We start from the raw sequence: 26,625 nt of genomic DNA, 5'->3' as shown, positions 1-26,625 counted from the left end.
AAGGCTTTGGGGTGCGATGCAGCGAAGGGATTAAATGCCACTAATTTTTTTGTTAGTCTTGCTACTGATTCATAAAATCTTCTGTTTTCCCCTAAATACAGGGGGAAAATGAAAGGGGAGTTAATTTATTCCTTTTCTAGGGATGAAACTTTTTGCCTGCTTCTGCAATGGTGGATTTATCTTGAGTTGTAAATGAACAGTCTTCTACCTGGTTTCAGAAATCTCAGCTATGTCAGGTTTCCCTGATAAATTTCTACACTGCAGTTACTTTAATAATTTAGAAATAGTATCCTCTACTGAAATTCCAGAGTCTGATCTTAGACAAGAGGAGATGGAATTGGCAGTATTTAGTAAAGCGAGGCATTGTGCTCTGTGCCATCATTTATTGTCACTTTGTGGAGTATAAACCATAATGATCTTATTTCCAAAATAAAAAGGTCAAAACGTTAATTGTACATGTGTACAAGAAAAACTAATTTGTGTAATACTTCAGCCATATAATATCTAAAAACATCTAATATTGCTGACATATTTTTAGGGTGTGAAGCCAACAAGTAACTTTTATGTAGTTATGTACTTACAGCTGTATACAGCTTCCACCAGTTCTGCCTTTTAATCTGGTTTGTGTTGATTGCAAAGGCTTTTGAGCATATAGGATGCTGTAGTGTTTCCCTGTATCTCATTCTTTACTGGAGAGTTTAACTGGAAATGTAATCAGTGTGGCTCCCTCAAATGTTTTTCTAAATCCGTGTTCTCCTTACATAGGACGATTTAGCTTAATTTTGCTTAAAAATTCTGATACAGTAAAATAAAATTAAAAAAGAAAGAACTGATAGACAGGGCTCTTCTGCAGGTTGCTTTTACTTGATAAGGAGTTAAACTTCATGAATTATGTTACAGGTTTTCATTTTTCTACTACATAGAAAGCATAAGTTAGTGGCATTTTAAAATTTTAAGAAAAAGCCCTTTTAGAAAGCAGCAGGTATTTAATTTGTGAGATGCATCTCTGGAAATGGGTAAGGTTTATTCTTCAGGAAATTTTTGTTGAGGTCACTGTCAGAAGAAGATGAGAAAGTTGGGTAAACCTTAAAAGGTTTGGTGGTTCTCAGCACCTTTTTAAATAGGAATATGAGTAGCTTTCTCAGAAAATCTTACAATGATTGAATGCACAGATACAAAAAATATAGAATGTTGCTGATATTTTGAGAAAGAATATTGGAAGGTTCTTTCATGCTTTTTTTTTTTTTGACGAAGAAAGTATAAAATGCTAAAGCTTTATTTACTCACATTTGAAACAGTATTTGTATAATTCCCAGTTAGCTTTTTTGGCCAGGTCTTCTCATAATGTTATTTTTTACAGTGAGTCCCAGCACTGTTTCAAACCCTTGCATCATAAAGTCAGGCTGGTGATTTTAGACACCATGAATATTTTTTAAAATAACTATCTGCAGTCTAGATTTAGTATTTATTATTCAAATGTGCTTTGAACGTCTCTTAATTCTATAAGCACATTACTATATTGTCATATATACTGTTTTTCTCCTAGAAATATCTGTATGTAAAGATCAGTAATTAGACAGACACACACACACACACACACACTTGTAGGGTAATCCTCCTCTGGTGTTACCTTCTCATATGTAAGATCCACATTACTGCTGAATCACATTTTTCTTGACTAGATGAGATTCATTTTACAGCTGGATTGAGTTATTGAGCATACCTAAATACTTTCTGTTCACTTTAACACGTTGTGTTTTTCTGCTTTCTTTCACACAAAAGGGTGAAATCAAAATTGCTGTTTCTATAGAAGATGAAGCCAACAAAGACCTGCCTCCTGCTGCTCTGCTTTATAGGCCAGTTCGTCAGTATGTTTACGGAGTCCTGTTTAGTTTGGCAGAAAGCAGAAAGAAAACTGAAAGACTCGCTTTTAGAAAGAACAGACTTCCACCAGAATGTATGTACTGTAGAATCCAGTCTATTTCTCTTCCCTTTTGCCATGTTTTCATTTGTACTATGATTTGAATGAGAATAATTACTAAGATTTCATCAATGTGACTAGAGCTGGAGGAATTTGACTTACTCAATCCATGGATAATACAAAAAGATGTTCTTACTTTGAAATTTTATTTCTTGTAGTAGTTTAAGAACTTGAAATGTTACCCTTTCTAAGCAAGTTCTGGGGTTTATTTTTTGAAGTATATGCTTAAGCTGCTGTCAGGCTTGCAGCAGGTGATGTCGTATTTTGATGTAGTTTTCAAAGGATATGGCAGAACTTGATTAAAAGAAACTTGTATTCTGAGCATATGCATGCAAATTCGTGTGCTTTTTTCCCCCTCGAGGACGAGACATGCATATGTTAACTTTCCCTGTCTTCCCCTCTGTCCTCCCAAATGTATAATTAAATGTGCTTCAGTGAATTTTGCAAGTCTGTTTAGTAACTTTCAGGTGTTGGCATAAAAAACTTATTTGAAATTTGCAGAAATAAGGTGTAACACAACTAAAGGAAGACTAAATTTTTGTGAGCAGACTTGTCAGAAGATCTTATGGCTAATTCAGTCAGAAGGATCAGTGTTAATCTCATATTAATCTGGAAGTTAACTTTTTAAGTTTTCTGCTTCCAGGAATTGCTTTTATTCCAGAAAATTCACCCTCCTCATTCTGCATTGTTTTACTTGTAAAGAAATGCATACAAGGATATGACTGAATGAACTTTACAGTAGCATCTTATAAAGGTTAAAGTAATGCTAAAACATTAAGTCGATGGCAGCAGCAGAAGTATTTATATCTAGGCTGCTGTCACTAGGCTAAATTTAAGAAGCAGATACTTAGAACGTAGGAAAGCGTTATTCAGTCTTCATGTGTAAAAGAACAAAAATAAGAATCAATTGTAAACTTCATGTTCATTCCCTTTTTTCATTTTTAATTGTTAGATGTGTTTGTACATTCATAAGGAAGATGATAATCTTCCAGTGTTTGAAAAACTGTTAATCTTCGTTATTTTGTGGAATTAATATTTACCCTGTTTGAGTAATGTCTTGCGACACATATTGTCAAAACCTTAACCCTTTAAACTCAAACAACATAATAGTATTTCAGGTTACAAGGTCATTTCAGGATTAAAATAATGAAGTTATTTGTGTTATTCATTTGACCTCATTAGACATTTGTCCTTAAGTGTACTACAATATTTGGAGTGGTGAAATAGCTAACTGCTGAAGGTCTGCTTTGGTTTTCAGAATGTTTTCATCTTGTAAGCCTAGAATGTTCTCAGTAGACTGATGGAATACATATATGATCTCTATTTTCTCTTCATTTATGCTGCTTTTCAGAGGTTTATTCTCAGTGGAGGCTAAGAACACTACTGCTGACTTGGTGTAGTTACAGGAGCTCCAGCAAATCTTGCTGCAGGACACATTCAGCTACCTGACCTACTTCTGTCTTAGGACTGGCCATGCTCTTAAGAAAACAAAAATTGGAACATCTGCCCTAAGATTGGCGCTTCACTGCAAAGCTACAATTGCTAGTAAAGATAGATTTGAGCTAAGATGCACGCTTGTGGCTTGAAAGGGCTAGCTTACACGAATGCATTTCTTTTGGTTGTCTCTGTTACGGAGTAGCAAGAATTAGGTAGCCTGTGCCAGACAGAGGGAGAGAATAGCCTCTCAAATGGCAAGAGCAGATTTCTCAAATCGATTTGTCACACTCGTTAGCTGCTACTAACTTCTCTGAGGACTACAGCACAAGCTATAATGAACTGACACTGGTGATTCCCCATTAGTGCCTTAATTTTTATCACTGCTCTCAAAAAAAATAAGTATGAAACAGTAATTAACAGAAAAAATCAGAAGAATTAAGAAATTAATTTCTAAAGGCATGTATACTGTCCCTAGGTTTATGTGGAGAATTGATGATTCTAGTAATACGTCTAAAATTCTGTCGTCATTGTTGTACAAACCATTACACTGGCAATGTAATAATTGTGTGTGAATAATTTGCAAGTACATTGTGTGTGAGGGTTATAGGAAGCTGTGAAAAGTACACAATAAACTTGATATATCAGTATTAGTGCTAAATTTATAGACAGTAAGATAATGGATCTTTCTTAAAATGGACTTCTTTCTGTCTTTTAAATCATTATTTTTATGTAGTTGAAAAGTCAATTAAAACAACAGATCTGCTGGAAGAGGTAGTCAGTGAGGTTTTTCAGTAATAATTGCCTGCTAAGTAATGCCTTTGCTGTACATGTCCTCATGTCTCCTCCCAGAGGATATGAAAAGCTGAATTGCAAAGTTCTTCACAGTGCTTTTACTGCCAAGTGTGCAGCATTGGCTGTGCTCCCCTTCCTTGTGAGGGGATACAGTCAAAATGTCTGATTTGCTCTTCTTTTCAAGCTCTGAAATGGGTTATTTCCCCGGTTCTAATAAATATATGTGTGTAGATGAAACCATCTGCCCTTTCCACTCTGCAAAAATGAACACTTGTACAAGCTGTCGTAACTCCCGGTTGGATCCGAGGGTTTGTTATGTTAAGCCTAGCCATCTTGTGATGTACTGTTCTCCATCAAGGATGTATTCAGCTGACACTGTTTCTGCCAAAAGGAAAGCCATATCTTGGGCAATAGCCCTTTTGCAAAATCAGGCATGCGTAGCTCAAGCTGTACTGTCAATGAAGATGACAAGGCTAGAGGAGTCTTGATTAATCTTCATTAGCTAGCTCATTTTCTGATAATGGTGGGTAACTCACACCTCATGTTCAGATCATGGAAAAAAATGCAAAGAGAATACCAGAAAAATCTGAGTCACAGGTAGCCGTGAGGGCTCTAACAGACAGCTGGAGCATGCAGAATGCTGCTGCTAATGGCTTCAGAGCCTGTAGCAGCATTCACAGGTGTTTATCAAGCTAGTTGGCTTAGTGCAGGTTGGTGCTGACCTTTTTTGCTCTTGGACGGGCCATCAGTGTCCTAAGGGTGATGGTTAAAGCAGACATCAGTACGCAGTGCATTTACTTGGGCTACTGTGAGTAGTCAAATCTACTGATCGGCAGCAGGAGGAAGTTTAGTATAAAAAACAGCATAATTAGCTCTGTGGTGTTGTGGCTGAACATCCTCTGATCCTGAGTGTTTGTTGTAGCTAATGCAGTCTTCAGGGGAGACGTTTCTTATCTCCAAGTGGAAGTCCTGGAAAGAAAACACAAAGCGTTCCTCTGAGGACAGAGATACTCAGCAGTTGAGGAAGATGGCATTTTTGGCAGCAGTCCCAGTACAGAGTTGTCAAATGTGTAAGATAGGTCCTGGAGAAATAGATATGGACAAGTCCTAGATTCATCTGTTATGTTAAAGGCTAAATTTGAGTGAACAGTACTGCAGTTACTTTTTGACTTGATACAGCTGTAATTCCTCCTTTCCATCATTCGGGGGGGAGGGAAATGTTTGCCAGTCCACTAGACTGCCCTTCATATTAAACCACTCTACAAGAAGAATGGTTATCTTTCCCAAAATAACCATTGCTTGGCGTAATTTTGAAACCAGGGTGGATCTCCAGCAGATAATGGTATTACTGAGGAAGGTACCTTTTGAGTGAAAACGAAGGGTTTTGTTCTGTTTTTACAGAACATTTGTGTTCTGTAAAGCTCTGTCTCCTTGCTGTAGTCTGCTGTTAGAGGAGTGGTGAAAGCTGGAGGGGTGGTCTTCTGAGGGTGCTTAGATGTGTGTTCACAAAATTTGCATCTAGTCCCCTCTGGAGGGGCATCCAAACTGAGAAACAGAGTGTAGCTGGGAGTATTGTCTCCCTTGTCAAAAGGAGGTTGAAGGGAAGAAGAGAAGAACTCCAAAACACAAATAACTGGTTTATGTCAATTGTCAACGGTTTGGCTTTTTCACTGCTGAACAGATTAAGCTGTCCTGCATAGTAGCCTCATTGTTTTCCCTAGCCATTTGCTGGGAGAGCTAAGAGGTTTTGGTCCAAAAGTACCTCTTGCTTCCAAGACCTAAAGCAATTAAACTAGTATTTGAAAGCCTTTGTAAAAGCCGTCCTTTCATGTGTCCATGTTTACTGTCCCAGGCCTAAACAAGAAGTGAACACCAGCGTGATACACCCTGCACAAATAACAGAGTAGCTCTGCTGGCTGTTAAAGCCTGTCTTAAATAGCTGAGCGGCATATAAAAACTGGGAGCAACCAAAATAGAACGTGGTTTTGTCGTGAGGCTACCGACTAAATATATCAGAATATTTATTTTCATTGCTGCGTGTTATCTGTAAAACTTAGCCTGAGGTCTATAAAACATAGCTGTACTGCTGGAGTAGTTTTAGTCCAGAAAAGTATGAGAGGGTGTGCTTTAAGGTATTCTGGAGCTTTTTTTATAATCCAGATCATGGCCTCTGCCATGGTTTGCCTGCCCCTCATTATGAAATCATTTGCAAAGCTGATGTCTGATTGCTGAAGGAGACTTTGTAGCTGTGAGAGCCATCCTGGCACCAGCAGTACTCTCCTCTCAATCCCTAACCGAAAGGCTTCCAGCAGAAAGAGCAGGTCTGTTCTCCTGTGCCGCTTTGCTAGCGGAGGAATCTCTCCGGGCTGTAACCTGAAGCTTCACTAACAAGCTCCTTGAGTCTTTCCACACTGCATAACTGGGCTCTGAGTTAAGAAGGGTGCAAACAAATTTTGAGCTGTGTTAAACTTGGGGTCACTCCAAGGCCAAAGATATCATTTCTCGGTCTTGACTTTTTTTTTAAATTGTGTTCTGTTTTAGTTGCCGTCAAACATAAAGAAGGGAGGGGCTTTAGCAGCAATATGGAGTTGAACACAGTTTTCATAGGTGAAAGACAGCATAGCAGACAAAAAATACTAACCTCTTCATAAAAAGCAGTGCTGTAAATTGAAAGGCATGTGCAAATTTTGTAAAATGTTAATTAAAAAAACAACAACATATAAACCCATATTTGAGATCTAATTCCATTGCAGTATTTGAACAACTATGAAGAAGTATGACATAAGCTTTAAATCTGATTTAAATAAAATCACTAAGGTCATATTGTTCCTAAAAGACCACATCTAGAAAAATATTTGTATTTATGTACTGATTTTATCGTATTGCTGTAGGTTTTTGATCAATGATGCAGATACTTTAGAGGAACGTATTGCATATCGATTTGAAAATAATTATTGTAACATTCCTAGTGTACACTTGGTTGCATGCACTTATTTTGTAAGTGATGGTAATTAAAGGATGGTCCGTGCAGAATTTGACTTGCCAGTACAACAGTGTGATCAGGATGTATCACAATCTCAAAGCGATACTTTTGGGATCAAAGTCTCTTGCATAGAAAGTTTTCAATATGTGATACTTCTTAACTCTGAGTTCTTTTTCTTTCAATTGTTGTCATGTTATAGTTTCACCAGTGATAATTAAGGAATGGGCTGCTTACAAAGGAAAATCTCCACAAACCCCTGAGCTGGTGGAAGCACTTGCATTCAGGGAATGGACCTGTCCTAATCTGAAGAAGCTGTGGCTGGGAAAAGCAGTGGAAGATAAGAACCGAAGAATGAGGGCATTTTTGGCTTGTATGAGATCAGATACACCAGCAATGCTCAATCCAACTAATGTGCCCACTCATCTTATGGTGCTCTGTTGTGTACTAAGGTCAGTGTTACCTTGCGGTAAAACAGAAGGAAGGAAAGGTTTTACTTTTCAGCATGAACTCTCTGATATATTTAACTTTTGTATTAAACTGAGTATAGAAGGTGTTAATTCCTATTTGCAACTTCACTGGGTTTGTTTCATTTTTAGAACGTCACTTTTGGCAGTCTTTAAAGCATGCTGTATACTTCAAGATTTCTTTCTTCAGTCTCTGGAGAACTGAAAGGAAGAGGAAAAAAAAATTTTGTGTTGCAAAGAGGCCACTGTAGCATTTGAATTAATTTACCCTTACTATACTCAAGGCTTCAACTTCAAGAAAAAAAATAAATCGGAGTCTCAGAGGCTGTGTTGGTGAAGTAGTAAAGCAAAATAACAAGCTCTTCAGAGAACAGCTGTTTAACAGTTTATTGGGATTGAAAGTGGATGTGAATGATAGTCTGCCTATGGTGTGTTTAGGTTCCCTGTGATAGAGTTGCTCATCTGGTTGAGATGATGATAACCAACACTTGAAGTATACTACTAAAGAGAAAGTCACAAGGTCCAAAATATTTATTTAATTTTCAGAATGAAAATTGAACTAGAAATGAAAGTTGCTCACCTTTTTGGGAAGGTGTGATTATTTCAGTATGACTAGCTTATAAATCTGGCAGAATGCAGGGTTGGCTTGTTGCACAGGAGAATTTTTAAGCCATTTTTGAGAGTGATAAATGTAAATTTGTCTTCAGTTCTACCCTATTATGTCTTGCCTTTTGAGCACTAAAAGTCCTTTTTCTCCTTTTAGAGTAGTAACTATACAAAAGAATAGACAAATAGTATCTTAAAGCAGAGCTACTCATTTGTTTGGATAGCATGTTTCTTTCCTGTGACATATGGCATATATAAATTGTTGTTTACTTAGACATGAAGTTTCATTGGCTACTTATTTGAAGTGGAGACCATAAAATTCACTAAGGCATTTTTGAGTAGCATGTTATCTGGAAGCCATGTTCACAAAATCTTTTTACCATTAGGGTTTTTTTTGTAAAGACCAATAATCTTAACATTATTTTATTTTTAGGTGTATCAGAAGCCGCTTATGTGTTAAATTCTATTTCAGTGGCCTGTCCTCTACCTCTTCACTTGGAAGCAGGTCATTCTGTTGTGAATTGCAGAAGTGATTCACAGCCAGTCTGTCTTTGGTTTGATCTTTAATCTTCAAATCTATTTAACATTTTGGCAGTTCTAACTATTGAAATCTAGACAACAAAAAATATTTCTGTTTTTGTTGTTGCGTTCTGCTGACTTCTGATCAAGTAAAATGCCGCTTGATTTATCTGCTAAAGGAAACTATTGGCTAATGACTAGCTTCCTCTGTAGGTATATGGTACAGTGGCCAGGAGTTCGTATACTTCGTCGCCAGGAACTTGATGCTTTTCTTGCCCAAGCGTTGTCTCCAAAGCTCTATGAACCTGACCAGCTTCAGGAACTAAAGGTAGCTCTTAACTATAATTTCCATAACTTAAGAGATTTATTTCCAGCTGACACACGTTGATAACTGTAGCAGGTGATGCATAAATGCCTGTCTCACCAAAAGCCTCGCATGTTTACATACACTTTCCAAAATAGTAATCTTCATATTTTTAATTGTTGCGAAGATTGATAATCAGTCCTGTTTCTTTCACTGAGTAAATAAGTAAAATTTTAAACATGTTCTTATATTACAGAACTCCTGTCACTGTTTAACTAATTGTCTTTTGGAATTTGTAAAACAAATATGCTTCCATTAAAGAGACCTTTTTCCTTGTGTGTAAATACAAACTTGGCTATTTTTTCATGATTCAGCGTTCAGATGATTTTTACAGCTAAATGAAGAAGAAATGGAGAATGCCTTGCATAATCTTGAATGCTAAAATGCAGGATTATAAAAGGAAAACATACAGAACTGTAGAAAAATTATTTTAAGGATTTTAAAAATTAAGATCTCAAAGTTTCTTTTCTTCTAATATTGTAGTATTAGATGAAATAAATACAGATAAAGTTGTTTAGTGTAGTGTCCTTATTGTAAATACAGAATGCCTGTCAGTCTGTGCAACATCTTCTTACTCCAGAGGATTTCTCCACCCAGCTATCACATGCTCACAGTGCAGTTTCCTCTTCCAGCCTTCTAGTTAAATACGAGATTTGATCTTTGGTTTTTGGTCCTACATTGTTAGCTCTTAGAAATTTGTTTAGAACCTAAAAAAAAAATCTCTACTCTGAATAAAATGGTAGAATTTAGCCCTTCATTTGAAGCAAACATTTTTCTGAATGGAAATAATTATAGATACGGTTTTCTACATAGCATAGGTTACATCAAGTAGTGTATCTGATAACTAGAAGTACTGGGAGGTATTAGGATGTATAAGGAATGGATAACTGGAAGTGATCTATCTGATCTCTTGTCTGCTTTCATGATCAACATAGTAAAGGAGGGGAGATGCTGATCACCTCATCACATAACCTTTTGTTGAAATCATTTTGAATGGTCTTTTTCATATATAGGGCTTAAGTCAGGAAAGTCTAGTTATCCATTCTGCTCCCAGCTGTGCTTGGATACATGCTGTCTTTAGTTAAATTGGCAAGGAGAAGCCGGGTATGTATTTTTCAAGTTACTCATATTCGCAGGTACACACTGCAAAGGGGCACAGACAAAAGCAGCAGTCCTAGCATTGCTCTTCCCGGAAGAAACCGTTATTAAGCTCATGCAGATTTCATCTATTAGGCTTTTCTAAGGAACATTTTGCCACTAAAACCTAGTCAGCAAGAGCATTTTTAAAGCCAGCAAGTGACTGTTTCTCTTCTATGGGTGATGAGCAGAGTCTGGCTTGCATTCCTGCATGTAGCAACCTGGCAAGGATTTCTCAGTCTATAAACCAAATCAATCTGCTTGTGGAAACCCAACACCTTAGCCATAGAAATACTAATAAGTGTCAGGGGAAGAAAACACTACACAATCTATTTGAACTTGTCACGCAGCAACTAGTGAATTCATGTTACCAATCTTAATGGCAGAGTTAACAGAAAAATTAAATTGTCTTCCTTTTCCCATATTCTGAAGAATAAAAAAAAAAATCCAACAGGAAAAATTTATTTGGCTGTTCTATCACTGTTGAAAAAGATATGAAGAAATACATAGGAGGACAGCTACAATGAACATCTGATGAGTTCGTGCAGGACCACTTGTTTGCTTCAGCACTCAAGACTGGATTGCTGGTAACATGAATTATAAGCATATTAGGCTCTCGAGAACAGCATTTTTGAGTATTGCTCTTTAGCATAAATTCCTTGAACAGAGGCTAAATGTAAATGCAGTCTGTCAAGAGAATCGTTCAGATGTTTGCTGGAACTCCTTTTCAAGGTAGACATTCATGCTGGAAGCCCTGTGTGCTTACCGGGCCTTTCTGAATCTCAGAGGTTCTGGCTGTAAGACGACAGCAATTGTATGAGGTATGGTGTGAGGAGCAGTGCTTTGTCTTCAGAGAAGCAGTGGCAAACCTCTGCCAAAGGAACAAACTGACAGCGAGTTATCCTGTATGCTCAGAAGAAATACAGATGGTCTTATCTGAGGTGACAAACACTGGATGTAGCAGAGTAGGAGGGGAGAGTCTTTCAAAGTCTCAGTGAGAGCATGGTTTAAGATATCTACCTCAAGCTCCTAAAGGGGAGTAATTGTACCTGTAGATATCAGTGGAAACTCTAACGACAGTTTTGTAGGCAAGGCTGGATGCATCAAAAACAGCAGAGTATCGGCAATGTAGCATTCAATATCTGTTTTCAAAACACAGCACAATAAACACATAACGTGCAGGGGCAGAGATTTTGGGAAAGTTATATACAAGAGTTATCAAAGACTTGATGCAAAGAGGAGGAAACCCCACTGTGAAAATTGCTGGTCTTGGAGATCTAAGAGAGGAATTCCTAGAAAAAATATTTTTTACATTCCAACACAAAATGAAAGGCAGAGACAAGGCAAGTGATGAATAGCATACAGTATTTTTGTTTAATAGAAATTGTTCTCCAAGTATTAATTTTAAATCATACATGAAGAGTAATGTGGATGATTTGCATAATATGTCTTGGTTAACTGAAAGATGCAATGTTTCATGTGCTGTTGTTACTGTCTTCATATGAAGCAGCTGCTTCTCTTTTTGTTGAAGTCAGACAGAAAGAGCAGCTGAGTTTGAATCCAGCTGCATATCTGCAAAATGATCTGGATAGTCTTTTGGATCTTAAAGGTTGCTTATGCATAAGGAAGGTAATGTAGTTTAATTTTAAAATTTAATACCAAGGTCTTTAAAATGTTCCCAAGAAGGGGATGGTATTTTCAAAGGTGTTTTAGAGGACAGCAGTGATGATATTTTCTTATTCTAAAGCTAAAAATGTATTTGCTGCAAGCAAATCCTTTTTGCTTTCCCCCATCAGCTGTTAGTCACTATGTAATTCTACCTTTGTTTACCTATCCTGCATCATACAGTTGTCATATTCATAAAAATATCACTTCATTTATAGGAGACACATTCTAACATAGCAAAATCTTGAACCAAGCTATTATAAAATCCGTTATTAAATGCATTGGAAAGGAAATGTGGTATGTAGGAATTAAAATTGAATGCTAACATAGAGCTCATTCCTGAAACTTTCCTTAAAAAAAATCACAGAAGCACAAGATTCTTTGAAGTGAATTTTTTAATGAACTTTTCTACTGCTGATTTCGTATAAATGTCTTGTAAAGCTTTTCTTTGCTTTAATATGGTTCAGCATTGTTGGGAAAAAAAAAAAAGAAAAACTGTACTGTATAGTACTGTATATTTATCAATGATATTACTGCAGCTAAAGTATGCATCGGATGTGTTTTAGACACTACATGCCGCAAATTCAAGATGTGTATTTTACTTAGAGCTTTTACTGACTTCTTGATAATGAATTGAATTCAAATAATTTCTTACGCTTTGTTGTTAAGAAAATAGCTTTTTACTTTTATTTCTCGCCTCTGGAGTTGATGGATGGGAACAGCAGCCTTCCCGAGTATCGCAATTTTGCGTATACAGGTTATAGATTCCCATGGATTTTTCTAGTCAAACTGGCCATTACATGTGAAAAGTCTGATAACCTTTTAAAATCACTCTGGTTTCGAGAGTTTTGAAAATAATGCAACTATTGGAATAACTTTGAATCATATCACATTATTATCTTACTAAATAAACTATTTTTTTAAACAGATTGAGAATCTCGATCCCCGAGGAATTCAGCTGTCTGCTTTATTTATGAGTGGTGTCGATATGGCACTTTTTGCAAACGATGCTTGTGGGCAGCCAATTCCGTGGGAGCACTGCTGTCCGTGGATGTATTTTGATGGAAAATTATTCCAGACCAAGCTCATCAAAGCAAGCCGGGAGAAAGTTCCGCTCATTGACCTCTGTGATGGTCAGGTGTGTGGTTGCAGACGTGTGACAGAATATTGTATGCTAGATTTTCAGAAATGTTAGGTGTGTTTTATCAGTCATTTACTTCACACATTATCTCTCTGCTTAAAAGGGATATACAGAGTGGATGGCTAATAGGTACTTGTCAGCTCTATTTACTCTCTTAACTCTGTTGTTGAGCTAGCAAGTGTGTCACAAAGGACTGAGCTGCCATGGTTTTACAATGAAAGGAAATTTCTGATTTATTTTAAAGAGTGTGAAGTCATTCTTATAGTCCTTAAGTTCAAAATCTCTTCACATTTCTTACAGCCATCATAAAATACAACTGAATTAGATTTTTGATATACCTAGTTCATTTGAAGTTACCTAACTGTAAAAATGGAACCTGATAAAATTAACAGTTTACCGAGTGACCAAAACTTTTTTTCCCCAACTGTTTGGGAGGTATGAAATCTTTTAACAAAACAGCTTACTTCCTACTTTTGACTCAAGGGAAGCTCCTTTTAGATTAGATGTTGATGCTGGCTGTGGTCACACTCAGGCTTGTTAGTCTCCAGACAAATTTTGTTTTGCAGTCCAGGTTTACGATGATTATTCTGTTTAATGTTTAAAGGGCTGCATTAAGTTTTCAGAAGACTATACACTGAAGTTTCTCAGTTAATTTCTGGAAAACCCTTTTTAACTTTTAAAATTTAGGTGTTTTCAACTTCTAAACTGTCTCAGTTTAGACTTCCATCTCTCTACTGATAAATAAGGATTTTCTTGTGAACACATGGTATATCGTTGAGCTATTAGTAGGTATGCAAGATAAATTATTGTAATTTACTAGCTAGCCTTGTGGTACTTATGTACTCCTCTGTTCTTTTGCTTTCTTCTTTGAATTTGTTCTGTGAACATAGCTTTGTACAATTGAAACCAGAATTCTAACATCTGTTTCTGACCTTCTCTTTGTTCCTAGGCTGAGCAGGCAGCCAAGGTTGAAAAGATGCGTCAGAGCATCCTAGAAGGATTAAATTTCTCCAGGCAGAACCATCCTCTCCCTTTCCCACCTCCACCTGCCATGCCTTTCTATCCAGCTTCTATGTATCCTCGACACTTCGGGCCAGTCCCACCACCTCAGGGCAGGGGGAGAGGCTTTGCTGGTAAGTGATGGGGCAGCAGCGCAAAACACATGGGCGTGAAGCGTTACCTTGTTTTTCACATTCCCCAAATTGAACTGATTTGCTTGTTCAATTTCATAGGAAAAATACATAAAAACAACTGTTCGGCACGTATTGTCCTGTGCCAATCACTGCATTTTGTTGTTATTTTTATTAGCTGTAGCCTGGCATCATGGAATGTGTTGTATTGCTGCATATTTCCATAAGGATTTTTAGTAGCTGTGCCAGACCACAATGTTTTTACAGCTATTGTATGAAAAAGCAAAAAAAAAAAAAAAAAAAAAAAAAAGGAACAGATCAACACTGGATGATATGAAAAGGCTCTTAAATGAACTGTACTTTGCTTCAAAATGTTCGTGTTTATAAATATGAAGAGTACCTAAATGAATGGACGCAGTCTAACTCTGAGTTGAAAACAACCTTTCCTCCTCCCCACCCCTCTCTATTTTGCTACAGTCATTTAACCATTGGCACCCTCGAGTGTAAATACTGGAGAGCACTGGTTAAACCATTCCAGGCTGTTTGTAGAATGATTCCCTTTTTCAAAACCACCACCAGGTGCATAGGACTGTAGTGTATCGATGCTGGCCATTCAGAGCAAGACTTTTTTGGGGTGCCACCACTGTAGCCATTGAAGCTCATTGCCAAAAAGTAGCTGCAAGCACCTGTGTGCTCGTTGCGCCGTAGAGGCTGGTGTAGCTGTTCCAAACCCGAGCAGAAGGCCCACTCCCTGTGGACGGGAGAGCCCGTGCTCGCCGAAAGCAGCAGGAGGGCTTTGGCCAGGGCTCCCCGAGGCACCACGTAGGCCTGGGCTGGGCCCAGGCACTTCTCACCCGGTGCACAGGAGCGTGGCCCCTGCTGCTGGCGCTGGGAGGAAGGAAGGAGGCAGCAGTGGCCCTGCTAGGGGCCTTCCCAGATGCCTGCCCCCCTCACAGCTTTTCCCCTGTCTTTCTTTACCCTGGGTCTAACAGGAGTCTATGGCTTCGGAGGCCCTTATGGGGAAACAGTAGCCACAGGTGCTTACCGGGCCTTCCGGGTGGCGGCAGCGGCAGGACACTCCGGAGCCTTCTCTGGCAATGACAGCAACAGGACTAGCAAGTTTCAGGGCGGTAATTATACCCCAAACCCTTTTCTTAGAACTTCTGGCAACAGCTTCCTTCACTTTACGGTTTGGTCTGAGGCTTCCTACTGACTCCAGTTTCCCTCTCTCCCTAACCATCTCGGCTCTCCCCCTCCGCAGCTGGCCTGGCTGCTGCGAGGCCGTGCTCTCCGCTCTGCTGCCCGGGCTGTCCCGGCCCCACGCACCCCTCGGTGCCAGCCTCTTGCGCCTAGAAACCCTCCTTCGGGCACAGAATAGCTGCAAACGCAACGAGCCCTTCTGTCTCCTGCGCTTTCAAATGTGAGGGTGCAGTCTGTCGTGAGCTGAACTGTGCTGGAACCTATTAACAGTCACTTCCTAAAATGCGGGGACAATTGAGCTTTTCGTAAAACAACACAGTATAGAAGTTACTGACTTCAGTTACTGCTAACCCATTCCTTGCTGGCGTCAGTGTCAGTGTGGTTGTAGGCGTGAGACTGACTTACACATTTGTGTGTCCATTGCTTTTCTCCTATACGAGGTGAGACAATGGAAATCTGCAAATTCCAATCCCTTGTTTCGGGTGGAATTTTTCCATACGTGTAGCTGTTCTTTCTGGCCTCTGAGCTTTTATTCTAAGAGCGCACATACCTCTAATGCTTCATTGTGTGAGTAACTTTGCCCCCGTAAATAACGTGCATTTGAAGCTGAAAGACTTGTACAGGGAAGTACAAACCTTTTTGAACTTAATATACTAGGAACTAAATTACTGATTAACGTTTGATGACTAATCGTGGCTGTGTAAATGCTGTATTTTGTAACCCTTTCAGTGCTGATGGTCTTACCAGTAACATCTGACTCAGCTGTACTTACCTTCTTGAACTATGTTTCGCCCTAGTGTTGATTTTTAAGTGCACAACACAGATGTAAAGATGAGCAACGTGAATTAAAATTATATTCAAATTTTGGACAGTAGCAATTTCAGCTGCTTTCTGTGGAGGTGGAAGAATAAACCTGCCTTTTACACTGAGATCAGTTTAAATGCTATATTTTTATTAAGGCTTAGCATTAGTATAGATAATTCTGCCTAATAAGTTGTTTACGGGTCATCTTTGTGTCTTATGCTGATACTCGATGTTCACTAAAAAGTGCTTGTAAGCCTTCAAAAACCACTTCATTAGGATTGCAGGAAAAAATCTTCAGATAACTTGTAAAATTTCACTTCAGTTTCTCAATGCTTGTTTAAATTGTGTTTTTAGTTACTGAAACTGAAGTATTCGAGATCATTTTTTCTTTGCAAAATTCATACATGTTTTTAAAAAGATGGAGGGGAGGACTCTTTAAAGTTACAGTTATTCTGAAAGACACAGAATGAAAAATAGTTTACCAATATCCAAAGAGGAAACTGTACATGTAATCTGAACCAACAAGCTTTCCATTCATTAGTAACTTTAATGTTGCAAATGTGAAGATCAAGTTTTGGTTTTGCTTTTATGTGCAGGAGTCCAACCTATTCCTTCTCAGGGAGGGAAACTTGAAATTGCCGGCACTGTAGTCGGCCATTGGGCTGGAAGCAGACGTGGACGAGGGGGTAGAGGGCCATTTCCTCTGCAGGTTGTTTCTGTGGGAGGACCAGCGAGAGGGTAAGTGCAGTCTTGTGGAATGTACTTTTCATGTCATTTAATGATTGGGGGAAAAAAAAAAAGGAAAACGGGGGAAAGTTGGAGGCATTAGAAGTTGCATGCAACACATTTTAGGATACCTTACACAAATTATACCCACTGAGTATTCAAGAAAAGCGATTACATTCATGTTAAGATGTTTTTAATCAGTTATTCAGATGAGTATAAGCACTTTTATGTGCAAAAAACATTCATACTCTGAATCTGAGAGATGAGCTGGATCATTTTGTACAAGAAGATGACTCAGGGGCTTTCCCTTACATGAAATCAATAAATACCTTATACCTGATCAAAACTGTCACAGCATTCAATTTTTTTTGTCATGGTAGAACATTTATAACCAAGTGTGATAAATTTTTTAATAGCTTAATTATGTAATTCTTCTGTGAAGCTGAAAACAAGGACATTTCTAGGTTTAATAGTTCACTGCTACTGTCAAGATGGGAGATGTGCTTAAAAGAATGCTAATTTCTTCATCTCTTTCACTCCGCTTCACTACAGCTGAAATTACATGTGCACAACATTTCTGAAAAATAAATAATTTGTGCAGGAATATCTAGTGTTTTACTGTTTTAAGATTGTTTTTTCCATGGGTTTATTATTCACATCACAGAGCTGTCTGTCGTCTTTGATTAAGATTGCATCTGTTACAGTAAACTGTCCCAAAGTTATGTGATGAATGTATTACATGTCTCGTCAACTATATTAAAGGAATGGAGTAAATTAGGTATATTTATGTGGTTTTGAGCCAGGAAGTGTCTGAAAGAATAAGTCTCAAACTGCGTAGAATAATAAAATTTCTACACTAAAAGAATAAGTCTTGAATTCCTCTCTATCCATTAATGAAGTCAAATGTGCAATATTAAGCATAGTGCTAAAGTCAGTATGAACTGTGTGAATGCCTGTCTTGTTGGACTGAGTGAGGAGATGGTTAGACCTGAAGCCCCGGGACAAGGGAGAGAGGCGAGAGCTGAAGGGTAAAAACAACAGAAACAAAGATGAAAAGTTCAGCAGCAGCAGACAGCATTGGTGTAAGAACAGAGCTGACACCTTAAGGGGTGCAAATTTAGTTAGGCACACTTTATTCCCAAGGTTGGGATTCAGTTGCCAGAACATATGCCTCTAGTGCTGTTTTAGACACTTCAGACAGCTCTCCTAAGGTAACTGGCTGTGCAGGTTAGCAGGACCTATAGGACACCTGTGCTCTTCTGGAGCAGCAGACCAGCTCAGGGATGTGCTGAGGCACAAGACTCTTTTGCATATTTTAATCCTTCTCCTCAGTTTTAGTGGACAAAATAACATTTCATGAGGCTAACGTGTGGTTACAAATTCTCCAGTCCGTGGATGGACTACTACAGAGCTTTTTCCTTCAGTTAAGTACACTGACTGCACTACTGCTTGTGAAAAATGTCCAGGTAAATTATATTGCCATAATCAAGATTGCTGTCAGAGTGAGGCACCCTGAGTGGTTATCTGGAGACACCTTCAGGCTCAGATCTGTCTTACATTTATACATACCATTGACTTCATAAAATAACAGTTCCTCCATTTTCTGAAGAAGCAAATGCATGAATTTATGGAAAACAGCAGCAGCCAGAAACTAACACTGGAAAGTCTCAAGTTAATTTCCCTCCTTAGCTGGGTAGCAGTCACAATACTAACAGGATTTTATTGCCCCTTTATGCTCCATAAAGTACCTTTATGGCAGAGAAATGCTGTTCTCCAATAGTAGCTTTTGAGTTAGGACTTAAAATACCTGATGTTTTCCTTCTGTCAGAAGCACTACCTTTGGCCAGTTAGGTTTGGATGCAAGTTGTCACCTCAGAAAGACAAGGAAGCTGCCAGAGCTAGATCTTCCTGTCTATGTTAAATCATAACTGATACTAAATTCTTTACATTTAGAATTACTAGAATTAGTCAAAGAGGAAAAGCTACCACAGGCAGGTTAGCTGTTTGTTGTTTTAGTTTGTATGAAAATTAAACGTAGTAGGAAAACGCTAATGCTATTTATTGTTCAATCTAAAGCCAAGTATTATACCAAGTATTATAAAGATTGGGGTCCTTGTCTGCAGATGCCATTTCTTACTAATGAACACTTGACTAGGAAAGAGCACATTTCATTGACTGCAATTTATCATCTAGCTGTACACAATTATTTTCCATTTTTTATCTGTTTCAGCAGAGGGGATCATGTCAAGCTTGTTTATGGCATTGTCTTATGTCTGCGCAACACTGAACTTGAATGTTGTTCTTATATAAAATTATACCAGCTGCTTTTAACTAGCTTTGATCCATTAGTATATCTAGCGTGATACTAATCTGAGTTGGAAAAATCTATTATTCAGTTTCCTGAAGGGTATACTTTCACCACTTAAAAAAAAAAAAAAAAAAAAAAAAAAAGGAACAGGTAAGTCATCTTAAAATCTTTGGAAAGAATGCAGTAAGAGTCATTAAACATAAAACACAATTCTTTCCTCCTTATCCTTTGCTTTGACTTTGAAAATCCAGTATTTAATTTCTTGTACTGCAATGTGTGTGTGTGTGAATCTGCAATGTGTGAGGAAAGACTCGCATGGCACAGACCGGTGTTTCTCTGCTTTGTCAGTTCAGCCTAACTGGGTTGCTACAGCATAGCAGCAGCAGGAAATAGGAGCACTGAGCAAAATCTTCATTCCTCTTTAAGCTGTTATTTGTACAGCTCATAGGGACCTTACTGGCATATGGGAATTGTTACATGATGAAACAGTAGGTATATGGATGTTAAGCATGTGGAAACATTGGGTACACAGAAGTATCCAGCAGCATCTGGCTGCCCTGTGCTAGCTTCAGGGGAGTCGGTGTTCATGTTGCGACCTCCCGGTGTTGGGCAGGGGATTTGGAGGAAAAGTAGAGCAATCACCTGTCTCCAGTAGAGATAACAAAAAGAAGTTTTAGGCAAGAAATAGTTCTTGACACAACAATGAAGGAAGTTGCATTTCTGCAATTGATTGCATTAAAAGTTTTAACTGAGTGAAAGTTTGTTTTGATCTAATCTTTACTGAATCAAATCAAAAAGCCACCACCTGATGTATCCTGGTTGGAAGGTTCCCATTTAAAAGCATCCAAACTTGATATATTGCTACATGGCAAATCGGGCTGAAGCCTACATTTTTTCCCTCAGGTTTTTAGAAGAAATCAGATAAAAGGAAGAAAGGCAAAATAAAAAATTGCTTCAGTTTTGATGGGAGAATTCAAAATTATCTGTCTAGCATATTTATGTGTGGGGAGTGTTATTAAATGGGAGAAATAGCCTTTCAAGTGGTTTGAGTTGTTTGCACATTTTTTAATGTGAAAGTATTTTGAGCTCTGTTTTTAAAGGACTGTGAAGATAACTTGACATCTTGAAAATGTTTTTGCAAAGTTTGAAAGTACTTAGTTATTGTTTATCATAAAGTGAAATATAGGAATAGTGATTTTACTGCTAGCAAAATGAAGTTTTTTAGATTTCATACACTTGTAAGTAGTAGAACACTAATTCTTAATTAGGCAGTCATGTATGAAATGTAAATGGTAGTCACTAGACGGTAAAGCTAGAAAAAAACATTCTGCAAGCAAGATGAAATTTAATGTACTTTGAGATTAAGTTGATGTGCGTTTTTTCTTCTTTTTCCTCAACTTATAGGCGTCCTAGAGGAGTTATTTCCACTCCAGTGATAAGAACTTTTGGAAGAGGCGGAAGGTACTATGGGAGAGGCTATAAAAGCCAGGGAGCAATTCAGGTAATAAAGCCATGTGCCTGACCCTCTAGTTCATAGGCTAGTGTGGTATGGACTTCCAGGCCACCTAATACTGACAAGCACAACTTGAAAATATAAAAGTGTTTCTTACAGTTGCCTACGTGTTGAAACTGTAAGCTGCACATAAAGACAACAGGCTAGTTTTGCACCTCAATCACAAGCAAACTTTGGTTATAAAGACAGAAGCAGAAAATGTATTTTGATAGGAAGGTTGTGCCTACACAGTTCTAACCAGTTGTGGGAGTAGAAGAGAATTTAGAAAAATGGGAGAAATACAAAGCTGAAACAAATTAGCAGTTTCTGTTCCCACCCCCAGTCTTTCCCAGTTTTTTTTTTTTTTTTTTTCCTGGAGCCACAGTCCAATCTCATGAAGAAAAAATAGTAGCAGTAGAAGATTTTTTGCTGCTGCATGGCTCCAAATCAAAGAACTTACATTAAACTTCTAGGAAACAACAGACCAGTCTTTGCCCCCTGAGCACACAATTTCATTTTTGATGACAATATACAAAGAGTCTGTGGATCATAATTTTTGTCTTTTCCACGGATCCTTTAAATATAGCTGAAGCAAACTGATGTTTCATATTAAATGCGAATTGCTTCAGAGTTGTGTTTTCCTCCCTTTTTTCATTGTTCTTACTGCTATGCAGTTTTCAATGTTGAAAATCCCAAGGGTAATGGATGAGTGGGTAGTAAATAGGCGGAAAAGTTTCGGAATAAATATATCATATGATTCTTTGATTTGTCATGTAGACATTAGAATGTAAGAGTAGCAAAATGTTTGCAGGTATCAGACAGTAAGAGAAGGGATGTTCTCCAGTGGGTAATGAAGCAACTATTAACTTAAAGTAAAACTTGCTGTTTTAGATGTAAAAATGGAAATACTTCTCTTGTTAAATTTCTATTTACGCAGATTGTGTTGTCTATAGATGTACTTATGTATTTAAAGTTTTAGCTCTTGTACTTTAAATAGAAGAGAAATCACTGTTAATTATATAGTATCTCATTTCCAAGTACTTAATCCCATGAAATAAAGCAAGCCTGGAGAAGGAGTTCCCAAATATGCTGGGCTTCCTGCAGGTTTACATATGTAAATGTAGTTCAGAAAGGACCTGCAGGTAAGATGGTAGACAGCCTTACCAGACTGTCAGCAAGTTTGTGCAGTCACATTTTTATTAATAATATATGATTTGGATGGTAAATACTTGTAATGGCAAGTAGTTTGGTCTAAAACTGTGCCTGTGATATGAAGAGGAAAGATAAATAGTGACATTTTCTGCAAACTGGCCCTGAGCTCATCAAATTTTACTATTGTCAGTCACTCTACTGTAGTATGTGTTCCTTTTACAAGAAGAAAAAAATAAAAAAGATGGATTAAAATGCATGTGGTAGGGAGAATTTGGGAAGCTTAATACATAACAAGTAGATTTTTATACCCAGTTAAGATTAACTGGCAACAGTGTGCTTCCCTGTCCTACAAACCTGGGCAGTTAAGGAAAGAATGCTGATGTAGGGCCAGATTCGGACATGCACATTTGCAACAAGTAAAATCCTCCCTGGAGAATCCAGTGGCTTTATTGATACAGGTTACGAGGTGCCATGGATAAAGGTTGGAGAATCTGATGGAAATAAGCAGTTTGTATTTATTGAACATAAGACATGCTTATTTCTTCACAAGATAAGATCTTTCACTCTTGATCTGGAAACACAAAAAAGCATGTATTTAAAATATAATGCTTACTAAAGCCTGAAAAAAGTACATTTACACACATGATAAATACTCATTGTTCTCATATGCCAATTATATTCCTATGCAATGTTACTCCAGAATATTTTCTGATTTCTCTAGAAAACAAGGCTTATGATACTGATAGTAGAGAACAACAGTTCTTAAGTTTTTCACCTGCAAAATCTTTCAGTCATTCATGAGAGTACTAACCATGCTGGCTTTAGTATGTCAGAATTATTACACTATGAAACTGTGTGCTATTGTTCAAGTTGTATAAGATATCCATATCTTAGTCATTTCTTAGTATTTGACTTTAACAGCGTGACAGATAAGTGCAGTACATTGCTTCTTAGCAACCCAACCTACTTACTTCTTGTTGTTTAAAGCCTGTTATGTTTCTGGAATGCTAAAATTCATTGTTACAGATGCTTAAAAACTAAATATACATTCTAATGCTGCATAAGTATGTTTTTTATTGCTATACTCAGTTGTGTAAGATTCTGCTATATGCTTTTCATATGAAATCACGTGCCTAACCTCAGAAGCGTATAGACTAGTACAGATAATATTGCATGGTACTTTTGCACTTTTTAAAAGTTCTGCAAAAATAAGTTTTGGTTTGTATTTGAATACTGTGTAATCATATCATTAAATTATAATGTATATGAACCAAGAAGCAGAGTTAAGCTGTATATTGTTTCTCAGTTTTGGTATTTCTATACTTTTGTGTAGCTTTTACATTATGAAATAACTGAGGCTTCAAAGTATAAAGTGCATTTTACCACAGGAACATCAAAAGGCACGGCTAGAAGGAACTCAAATCTGAAATTCCTTTCACGTCTGTGCTCTGATGTTAATTTTGTATGCCACTTCGTTTTTCAGCAGTACATAATATTCAGTGTTTACTTGTGATACTTCTGCACATTGCATGCTGCCTATTAATAGTGTCATTGTAACAGATTGTAAATATATAGCAGTGGTTCTTCAGTAATTTTCTTCTTTTCTTAAAAAATAGGGCAAACCTCCTTATGCTGCTTCAGCAGAAGAAGTAGCCAAAGAACTTAAGTCAAAATCAGAGGAATCTAAATCCTCAATTGTGTCTTCAGATGGATCCCTGGCTGAAAATGGAGTTGTGAATGAGGAAAAACCAGCTTCCCAGATGAATGGGAATACAGGAGACATCAGGGCTTCCAATCAGTCTGAAAGTGCCTTGAGTAATGACTCTAAAATGTGCAATACAAATCCTCACTTAAATGCACTAAATGCAGACAGTGTTTGCCATAAAGATGATACTCTTGAGGCCACTGTCTTAAAAAAAGAAGAGTAAACTTATTTTTTATAGAGGGTGAAGGATGTTGGGAAGGGTCAGGATTAGGAATATCTGGAAAGAAAGAGAGCCTACAGTTACGTACATTTTTTCCTTTCCGTAAGAGAAAAATGAGGACTTTGGAAATTCGGATCCCTCTTTGATGTCAGAGATTTAAACAACACATTTTTAGTTTTAACCAGTTGTAGTCAAAATGCTACAATAAAACAAAAAAGAAAGAGAATGAAGAGCATTTGACTCCCGCACTTAAAATGAAGTATACATAAAGTTTAAACTGGTTATGACAAAAGCTTGTAGTTTTGTTTTTTGAAATATAAAGAAAACAAATTTTGGCAGTCTTTAAGTATATATAGCTTAAAATATAATTTTTAGTACTTGGCACCATATGTATGCCATTATATTTGATTTTGCATTACTGTGTCACAATAAAGCTTTCTTTAAGGCTTTGATTTCATGATTATGGGGGGAAAAAGGCACAACCACAGTTTTTTCTTTCTTAAATTTCATCACCGTTGATGTGGTTCTTTTGTGTTAAAATGTGCAAACTATTGAAACTAAAAATTATAGAGTAATATTGCAGTTCTGCTGATTTTAAATATACATCATACATACTTTACAAGCAAGTTAAATGGAGATAAACTTGAAATCATAGAAGATGCAAATGACCTTTCAAAATAAACACAATGTGTTCTGAAACTTTTTGTGACTAATACCATGCATCCGTGATCAATGAACTATGTGGTTTTGAATCAGACGTAGACCATTAGTACTACTATTTGAGCTAAACTTCTGCATGGTTCATAATTTTTAAAGTGTGTAGTTAATATTATGCATGTTATTGTCCTCTTTCTTCCATTCTTACAAGTACTGTGCCCATTTGCAAAACAAAAAGCTAATAATCAGTAATAGTCCTATAAAAGATGTTAACTATGTTTAGTCATTGACTGATCTTGCTCTAACCTTAAAATTTTGTGATTATTGACCTCTGTTGCATTTATTCTAAAACTTAAAAAAAAATTATCTAGCCGTTTTGAATATCAACGTTACCCTGGTGTACTCATTGCTGTATGCATTATTGTTCTCTGTTGCTGTTTTATGCCTTCATATTAGCAAATATGAAATTCTGTGAAAAACAAAAAAAAAAAAGCTTTGATCTTCAAAAAAAAAAAAAAGTACCCCCCTTCTGTAGCAGGAAACAAATGGCTTGTTCTTGAGAACTTTCCCATCAAGAATTTAGTATAAGCAAATATACCTGTATCATTTTGATGTTTTTGTTAGTGTTTCCAAACTTAATGTACTTCAAAATCAGAATCATTTCTTTATATTCGTTTTCATATAATTCTCCTGATGCTCTTCATCACACATTAGTGATCAGAAATGAGGTGTAATTCCCCATTCCCTGCCCGCAAGAGCTAAGTAGGTATCTTAATGTAAGTTGAAGGGAGTTCTGCCCCAACTCATGGATTGTGCAAGAATGAACTACTGTTGGGTTTGATTGGTTGTAGATGGATTGTGGTGTGGTGTATTTGAAGGCTATTGAATGCAACTTACAGTGCTTAATAAAAATCTTTATTCTTTTAGTATAAAATACTGTATGCCTTTTTTGTCAAATATTTTTTAATTACATGTTGTAAATAAAAGTTTTCCTATGCCCAAATAAAGTGATTGAGTTAGCAGACTACATACGCTATGTCCTCCTGAAAGACAGAAAGAAAACAAAGCAAAACTTTCATATGCTGCCATTCCTGGGAAATAGCACACTTAATCAGAGTAATGCTGTGTCCTTTTTATTTTATACAGCTGTTTCAGATGCCCACTCTTAAATGCAAGATAGCTAATGAGATGCAAATATTTGACAGAAATAACAAGGACAGTTGTTTAAAAAGAAAAAGGCCATCCCCAGGTGCTTGCAGTGGTGCATCAGTATTATGTTTGACATACAAGATGATCAGCACTGCTTGTATCCCAGCTCCTTGTAGCTGAGAGCAAATTATTCTGTTATGTGAGCATTATGGATCACATAATGGATCGTACTGACATAACAGGAGTAGTTATACGTTTATACCTAGGTTGATATCAGAATAGCTTTTCTGTCTAGGCACGCCCTTATTGTCTGCTGTCTCTATCTAAATGTTCATCTGTTTACTCTAGTGCCTGACACACATTGTTAAAAACAGTCTTGCCCTGAGCGTTTTTGATCTCATGTTGTGTCTACATGAGCAGTATTAACAGCTCTGTGCTCTTACTATAGATGCAGTTTATAGCAGCGCAGCTGTGTTTTGTGCAAATTGCAGCAATCATTCTTCCTCTCTCCCTTCAGAAGTGAAGTGAGCTGGAGAGGAGCAGTTTTCCTGGTATAACAGCAGCTATGCTGGGGATTCTGTTGCTGAGCTCTTGGGACTGTGTCCCTTCCCGCCCAGCACCCATGCAGTATTATTCTCCCACTGTGGAGTGTGTGTTCCATCTCTTGCTCTGGTGAAGTTACAAGGCACCAGTTGCCCCCTCTTGCAACAGCAGAGAGGATGTATTCCACTGCTATAGCATAAACCAGTCACTGCCATGCAATAATCGATGTCAACAAAAATAAATCTTGTCTGATGTTGCCTACATAGATATCACCTGTGTGCCATGTGCTGGAAGTACAGTGACTTCACCGCTTTCCTCAGTGTAACTAAACCTGCAAAATTTGTCATGTGTAGCTGGAGTGCAACTAGCTATCCACACAAGCATGACTGAAGTCAGGATGTGAAAGTACAGCAAATGAACTAGATCATTGCCCCAGATAAAAAGCGATGC

The 26,625-nt window shown here is 37.5% G+C and overlaps 1 protein-coding gene across 2 annotated transcripts in view; it reads left to right on the top strand.

Annotated features, from left to right (window-relative positions):
* FAM120A (family with sequence similarity 120A) overlaps nucleotides 1-25,417 on the top strand; it is a 53,823-nt gene extending 28,406 nt beyond the window's left edge. Inside the window, exons 10-18 of one of the 2 annotated variants that reach the window (XM_035558208.2) lie at nucleotides 1,783-1,957; nucleotides 7,393-7,642; nucleotides 8,996-9,110; nucleotides 12,877-13,086; nucleotides 14,039-14,222; nucleotides 15,212-15,349; nucleotides 16,820-16,961; nucleotides 20,662-20,758; nucleotides 23,518-25,417. In XM_035558208.2, the coding sequence (XP_035414101.1) occupies nucleotides 1,783-1,957; nucleotides 7,393-7,642; nucleotides 8,996-9,110; nucleotides 12,877-13,086; nucleotides 14,039-14,222; nucleotides 15,212-15,349; nucleotides 16,820-16,961; nucleotides 20,662-20,758; nucleotides 23,518-23,829 (1,623 nt within the window). In that variant the 3' untranslated portion in view covers nucleotides 23,830-25,417. The remainder of the gene's footprint in view (nucleotides 1-1,782; nucleotides 1,958-7,392; nucleotides 7,643-8,995; nucleotides 9,111-12,876; nucleotides 13,087-14,038; nucleotides 14,223-15,211; nucleotides 15,350-16,819; nucleotides 16,962-20,661; nucleotides 20,759-23,517) is intronic. The other variant, XM_035558210.2, reaches the window with a different exon arrangement.
* The last annotated feature ends 1,208 nt before the right edge of the window (nucleotides 25,418-26,625 follow it).

The sequence above is a fragment of the Cygnus atratus genome, chromosome 10, assembly GCF_013377495.2.
Source record: "Cygnus atratus isolate AKBS03 ecotype Queensland, Australia chromosome 10, CAtr_DNAZoo_HiC_assembly, whole genome shotgun sequence".
Taxonomy (NCBI): Eukaryota; Metazoa; Chordata; class Aves; order Anseriformes; family Anatidae; genus Cygnus; species Cygnus atratus.
Note: the sequence above shows the minus strand (reverse complement) of the source record. Positions and strands in the feature narration are given on the sequence as shown.